Here is a 7,574-nt window from a genome sequence, read left to right on the forward strand (position 1 = left end):
AATTCCAGGGGCAGTCTTTCGGGTCCTGTGCTATCAATGAGCGCACCTAATTGTGCCCCAACTGCCAAAGGCCCTTCATCACAGTGACTTAGTAGGAGAGATTCATTCAGATGTTTCTGACAGGGACAATGGGCCCACTTGGGAACCAAGTTCACATGCTGCCCAGCTGGCTGGCTATGGCGGAGCAAGTCTGCTGTCATAGTTTCCGAGTGGGGTTATGACATATGTAGGACCAGCATATGGGTTCATGTTGAATTAAGTGTTCACCTCGTTAAGGATCAGTCAATCTCGTGTTCACTCCCCGAGATGTTTAATTACGGGCTCTCCCAAGGTATCCTGGTAGCATCTACCATATTTCATCACATCTGTGATTTCTTTGATTATTAGATACGCTATTATTTTATGTATCATTAAAGCAAATACTTCCAATTAAACTATATCATATCAGCAGTTTCAGAGATGTTAAAAAGCACAGGGTGGTGGTGAGGGAGAGATGCATCACAGATTTGATAAAATACATCCATTTGGTGCCCATAGGATAAGAAATGCTTTGGGGAAGCATAGGTGAATTCCCTGAGCAATTTAAGTGTGGGCTTTGGAAGTTACCCAGGTTGGTTTATTACAGTGTTTAATTTTCGTATTGGAACAAAGTGGGTTTTTGCTAATATTCCTAAGGAAAATAGTGAATTATATAATTAAGAGTACCACCATCTCTTCCCATTCAGTGTCACTGTTTTGATCCCACACCCCAGCCATAGCTGTGTAAGGAGTATGGGAGCGCCAGTCTTAGCAAAACAAAAAGCTGACAGAATTAGAAAGCAGCTCAGTGAAGGAGCAGATAATCAGCGTGCCGTGCCGTCTGTCTCTCTGGGTTTTTTTTTGTTTTGTTTTGTTTTTAACATCTTATTGGAGTATAATTGCTTTACAATGGTGTGTTAGTTTCTGCTTTATAACAAAGTGAATCAGTTATACATATACATATGTTCCCATATCTCTTCCCTCTTGCGTCTCCCTCCCTGTTTTGCTGAGCAAGTTATCATCCCAGTTTGCTGGCTTCTTCCCCCAAGTCTTCCATACTAGCCCTTAAAATTTCAGTGTGTGGTCATTTATACAGCATATTCACAAATAAACTGCAAAAAACAAATAGTGGGGTCTCTTACAACTCAGAAAAGACTTCTTCCCCCAACATAAGAATAAAATAAAGTTACTCATTACTGTTCTTGCAAGCTAAACAGTCATTTGTTTAAAAGTCTTCAGCTTCCTTTACACTGATTTTAAGCAGAATCTGCTTTGCTGGCCTACATGAGCTTTTTAGTCCTTCTTCCAAGAAGTCCAGGAAGAATGTGGTCCAGGGGTTAATTCTTCACCCTGGAACAGTGCTTCTCAAACCTAAATGTGCAATAGACCCACTGGGGGGTGTTGGGAGAAGATGCCTCTTAAAAATACAAATTCCCAGGAGTCGCTGCCCTGCACACCTAAGGTTTTGCTTCAGTCCCCGTTGGAGCGGGGCGAGGGGTGGTGTGGGGATAAGGTTTTCACAAACCCCTCTGCTGAAGGGATACAGGGTAGGGTGTCTGAGGGCTGCCCTGTTAGAAGCACGGCCTGGCCCGCAGAAGGGAGAAGAGGGGCAGCAAACTCCCCCTCACCCCCGCCTTGTTTCGTTGCCTGGATTATTTAGAACCCAGTAACAGGAACACTACCTGATTTTTGCTTTCGAAAGTTTCCAGAATAGAATAGTGTGTCCCTGCCAAAGGTCTTGGTTTAAAAGTGGAGTTTACAAAAAACGTTTGTTGTATCAGGGTAATGTGGGACTATGGTGGGTTTTTTCTTTTTTTTAAAATTGCTTTCGTATTTTTGTTATCTTGGTTTTAATTTGTTTTGACAGTGTTAAAAGTCTGAGCACTTTTTAAGCACTCAGGTTTGACTTTTGTTCTCACCCTGGTATGACTTAGAGTGTAGACCCAGCAATAACATTTTTTTTTTTTTACTTTAACTTTAGGTCTTGCTGTCTGTCATTACTTTTCTTAGAATCTTCAGCCTTGGAGCTGAGTTCGTCCCTTGTGTAGAGTACATTCTAGAACTGGATCCCGTAGTCAGCCAGATCCTGCAGGTCCCTCTAGGAAGAGCCCCTCGTGGGGGATGGTCTCCGTGGGTGGGGAGGGCGGGGACAGGAGCCTGCACTCACCAGCCTCTGTGTTCCAGGGGAGCACGACCGCTCCGTGAGAGGCAGCAAGCCAGAGCACCAGCCCATCTTTAAAACGTGCTGCGGCCCAGCCGGACCTCACACCAGCGCAGAGAAGCCGTGGCTTCGGGAGCCACCTCCTTTCCCCTCCCGAGCCGGCAGAAGCCGCGCTTTGTCACTCGGCTGCATCGGCAGCCTCTGCTTTCTTCCAGAGAACCGAAAATCCCGGCTTAATGAAGTGGCAGTATTTTTGTGTGCACTCACTACACACCCACACTGTGTAGAAACCTCCACAGATTCAAACAAACTTTATTCTTGTACAATTTTAATCAGTTCTTACTGTAGAATCTGGAGTCAACGCTCTTAATTTTTTTTATAAATAGTATATGTTATGTATATGAAATGGTATCTATAGTATGTCTGGAGACAGACAAGTCCGCACACTAAAAGGGGGAGAAAAGTGGTTTGTAGAAAATCGGAAGGTACTGGACTTCGTTCCAAAGCAGCTTGGGCGATCTCTCAGAACAGGAGCAGATGAAAAAGATGGTGTTGCCTAAGAATGAGGTTGTAAATCCCTCTTTGCAGCAAAGGTTACAGAATGCCGTTCTTTATAACCAAAGAACTTACATAAGACTGAATGTTTTTGCTGTCCACTCTTGTCTTATGTGTACATACGTGTTTGACTGCAAGTTCGGTGCCATACGCCCCTTGGCTCCCAGGCCACGTGCTGCCGTTCTCTGTCCTGTTTCGTAAGCACACTGAAAAATCTCACAGCTCCGTTCTTTGGTCTTCCACCTGGCCCGCCGCCTGCTGACTTGCCGTGGAATTGGAACCGTTGACAGTGACTGGGGCTCTGACCCCAGCGTTTCTGGTCCCTTGGTCCAGGCCATCCAGGCAGGTGGGATGCAGAGAGCAGTATTACTGTAAAACAACACAGGGACAAACCAAGAGTTGGGTTGCGGGGAGGGGGTGTTGATTTTCGTCTCTTTGTGGTTTTGTTGTGGTGTGGTTTTGCCATTGTTGTTTTACTTCAATTTTGGAAAATGCTGAAGAGATGAAATGAGCTGTAAAGTTCACAGGTGCCCACTTCACCGTGTTCGCAGGAGATGATTGAATACAGATGACCCTGCTGTCCGTGTCTTCATTTGTAAAATTCTGTTACCGATGGAGACGCTGAAGGATTATGTGTGTGGAAGTTTTTACAAAAGTACTTTCTGTACCTATTGTGTAGATGCCTGTACAGTTGGTCCGGATGTACAGCAATAAATGTGTCGTGGGAGCGAGAGAGTGTGTACAGCCTGCTGTACCTTTTCCCTTTAAGTTCTTAGCATCAGTAAATGAGTAAGATATTGGAGATTTTAATGCAAAGCTGCTGTTTGTGATTTTTGTGTATAGTGAGCTGACTGTAGTATTTTACTATTGTCTGTTTAAAAAAAAGAAAAACTGTAATTTATGTCCCTTTCAACTTTATTGTATTTAATTGGTACAGATTGTGTGTGTGTGTTTTAGAATACAGACTGTCTAATTCCGATTTTAAAACATCTGTTGTGTGTCTTTAATTACTCTGCCACTAGTTTCAGATCAATTTTCCATATTTGTTCGTATGCGTGTCCCTGTAGCTTAAACAATAATAGTAACAGCAAACATTCACTGAGGGTTTACTGTGTACTAGGCACTGTTCCCAACTTTTGATACAGATTTCGCTTAATCCTCACAGCAGCGGATGCCATTGGTTCTGTTGTTATTAAGTGTTGGACGAAAGGAAAACGAAGGTGGAGTGGTTGGTGACAGGCAGCAGGTGGCAGAGCCAGGATTCAGCCCACGCTTCCGTCAGTGTCTCCTGGTGTTCTGTCTGGTGACGCGTCATGGAGGGATAGGCCTCTTAAGGGAGGACCGGGCGCCTTCAGAGAGCGGAAGGCGGTGGTGAGTGTCCCAAGTCCAGACTGACTGACATTAGCGGGGAGCACCTACAGCAGACAGGCTGAGGTGGGTTACACGTGGTCATGACAATCAAGAACTTCTTTAGAGGAAGGAGCAGGGCCTGCCACCCTGGAAACAGTGGCTTAAGGTAGCTTAATGTGAAAGAGTTATCGAAAAATGGTTTTCCAGAATCTTTTCGGAAAAGATTCACAAGAGCCTTTCTGATGTGGTCAGGAACTAGGTCTAGCCTGTTCTCAAAAGAGAGTGACTCACGTAGACTTCCAGGAAAAAGTAGGTGGGGGGAAAACCCAAATTATTTGAATTTTATGGAATGGGAGTTGGGGCAGGAAAGCAGCTATTTAATGTTTAAATAAATCATGACAACCACAAATATAGTTTAAGACAAAATGAGCAAATTGTTATTCCCTTTACTAGTATGAGATCAGTGGTATTTGGTCATGGGCATTGTCATTTGTCATTGACTATGGGAGAGCACACTGGTTTTAGAACATACTGGATAGTTAAATATAGGCGTGTGTTTACCAGTTAATTTCCAAAGTACGGTATTACTGCTGTCATCGCATTTGTTTATCATTATTTGGACACACAGTTTATCATAGCAAAAATTTAGCCGTGCGTTTCTAGGGTAGAAAAACTGTTCATAAAAAATACCTTCAGGGTAGGTAAGGGCCAGATACGATCTTCCAAAAATCCTTCTCTAGCCAATACTTATTTTGAAAGTTACAATATTCAAGCTTTAGAACTATGTTGGAGAGAAAAAAGATAACTAGTTACATGATTAATCTTTAAAAAGTAAAGCTTTCCAGTCATGTAAATTTGAAGTCTTGAAAGAAGATGTAATGGAATAAGAGTTTTTGCTTTCTTTTCTAGACCAAGAGCTAACAATAGAAAAGGATGCTACCAGTACACAACCACGTAGAGAGATTTTTGTTTTCAGCCTTGAACTTACTGCACTAACACTAGGACAGGTGTCTTTCTGTAATATTGCGCCTACCTCCTAAATTAGAAAACAGCAACAGGAAGTCAGTCTGTAATTCATAGCAGTTTGTCTCAGGTTTTCTCCTAACCTGGGGGAAAGGCAGTCTGTTCTCATGCCCAGACATCTGGGGGTGGACAGCATCCTGCTGGCGGGGGAACCTGGAATATGGAAGACTCCTCGAGAATGCCAGGAGACAAGTTCTCCCCTTAATACATTATGAACTGGAGCTGACAGGAGTGGAAAAATCCCAGAGTCTTCTATTTAACCTGCTTGTCATTTGTTTCTAATCCCCTGAGCTGAGGGGAAAGATAATTGTAGATTTGAGGGCCACTTAATGGTCTTTTTTTTTTCTCGGACACTGTGAGTTAATTTAAGTTGAAATAAAACTCAGTCTTCATCTTTCTGAGGTTCTGGGACACACACTCACCGCTGTGTATTTTTGGAAAAACAAGTTATTCTCTCCTTTGTGAGGGGTGCCTGTATCGTTGCATTCAGTTAGAAGACTGTAGCTCGAGAAGATGCTTGGAGTGCCTCAGTCACTGTAATCTGAGCCCAGTTGGCAACAGCCGCCATCTTTGAGCTGATTATTGTAGGTTTCTCGTTGCCAGATTGTGTCCCTGAGAAAGGAACTCTCGAATCTTTGTGGGACCCTATTTATGAAGACATTGAGAGGCTGATTAATAGAACAATGAATGTTTCACAAAGAAAAAGGTAAGTCAGAATTGGAGTCTGTGAAAGAAGATCAACTCAGAAAGGGGTCCAGTTTGGTTTGGGGAAGAGGTAGTACAAACCAACTTGACCCTTTCACGATACCTAAAACGCTGGTAACTATTTACATTTTAAAACCAGAAGACACTGGTGTTTATAACAACTTTATCTGCCTGAACCAAATCATATAGAGATGTTCTTAGGTTTCTTTGTTATTGTTTGTCTTTTCTTAGTCTAGCATGCCACACCTTCATGTAATTGAGTAGTCCACTTGTTGAATCAGCATAATCTTTACCAAGCATATATACCAACCACAGATAAGCCACTTAGAAACAAGCTACTTAGAAACACCAGAGTTAAAATACTTAGTCACAGCAAAAGCCAAGAAAAGAGCAATTCACCAAGAATGATGATTTAAGATCTAACCTCAGTACCACTGGCATCCAGGGGTGTCTTAATGATGATATGAGAATGCCAAGTCACCAACGTTTATTTCCTGGTCCTTTTATGTGTAGCGGTGTATATTTGTGAGAAAGCCAGTGCATTAATATTAGTTACCTATTGCAAAATAAACTACCCTTAAACTCAGCAGCTTAAAGCAACAGTAAACATTTGTTATCTCACAATTTCTGCAGGTCCAGAATTCCGGCGTGGACAGTTCTAGGCAGTTCTGCCTCCAGCTGCTCATGAGTCAGGATATCAGCCAGAGCCGCAGTTATCTGAAGGCTTGACTGGAGCTGGGAGGACCCACTTTGCGGGTGGTTCTGTCACACAGCTGGTGAGCTGGTGCTTCCTCGCCATGCAGACCTCTCTGCTGCTTGAGTGTCCTCGTGACATGATGGTTGGCTTCCCTGGGTGAGCGGCTCTGGAGAGTACACACAAGCCACAAAGCCTTGTATGACCTCATCTCAGACGTCACACTTTGTCACTTCCACCATGTTCTATTCATTAGAAGTGAGTCAGGAATGCAGGGGAGGGAATTGGGCTCTTCCTTTTGAAAAGAGAACATCTAAGAATTTGTAGACATATTTTAAAACGACTGTAATTTGTTAGGAGTTATAGGGCTGAGGCCATGGGCCAAAGCAAAGCTAACTGGAACCTATGAGTGAATGTAGAAATCCAACTCAAACAGTAAGGTCAAAAGGAAAGCCACATTTCCATGGAATAAAAAGTGAAAATACTAGGATTATCTGAATATGTGAGTTATAGCCAATAATCATACTGCACTAATATTTCTGGTAGAGGCAAATGATTGGGAACTATTAACTATGCTTCTATTTATAGTTATATTTTCACATTTGATTCTTTTCAGATTTGCTTCATTAGAGGTACGATGAATAGATTTGATGGCTTCGCGCAAAATAGAAAATGAATCTTAGGAAATTCAAACACATCATTTCTTATTAAGGCAAGCAATATTAATGATTAGCTTTAGAAATAAAACTGCCAACAAAAGAAGAGTTTATGAATATAGGATTTTTTTTTTAATGAAGACACTAACAAAGGATTATTTTACTATTAAAATGTCATACACATCCAAATGTTTGGAAATATGCAAAAGGGTTGGTTCAAGGCTCTTGAAGCTTGTAAAATAAAACTCTAAATCCAAAAGAGGATGACTGGAAAAAACTTTTAAATAAAGGGATTTTTACAAAAAGTTTAAAAGAGAAAAACAGGTTAAAAAATAAAGTAAAAGTAGGTGAACAAAAATGGTGCAGATATGTAGAAAAGGATTCCTGGGTTGTTTCTTCCTGTTTAAAATTA

At 42.0% G+C, this 7,574-nt stretch overlaps 1 protein-coding gene across 1 annotated transcript in view; it reads left to right on the forward strand.

Annotated features, from left to right (window-relative positions):
- KIF13A (kinesin family member 13A) overlaps positions 1–2,172 on the forward strand; it is a 212,921-nt gene extending 210,749 nt beyond the window's left edge. Inside the window, 1 exon segment of the mRNA XM_049716351.1 lies at positions 2–2,172. Coding sequence (XP_049572308.1) covers positions 2–40 — 39 coding nt within the window. The 3' untranslated portion in view covers positions 41–2,172.
- Positions 2,173–7,574: the final 5,402 nt, after the last annotated feature.

Source organism: Orcinus orca, chromosome 10, assembly GCF_937001465.1.
Source record: "Orcinus orca chromosome 10, mOrcOrc1.1, whole genome shotgun sequence".
NCBI lineage: Eukaryota > Metazoa > Chordata > Mammalia > Artiodactyla > Delphinidae > Orcinus > Orcinus orca.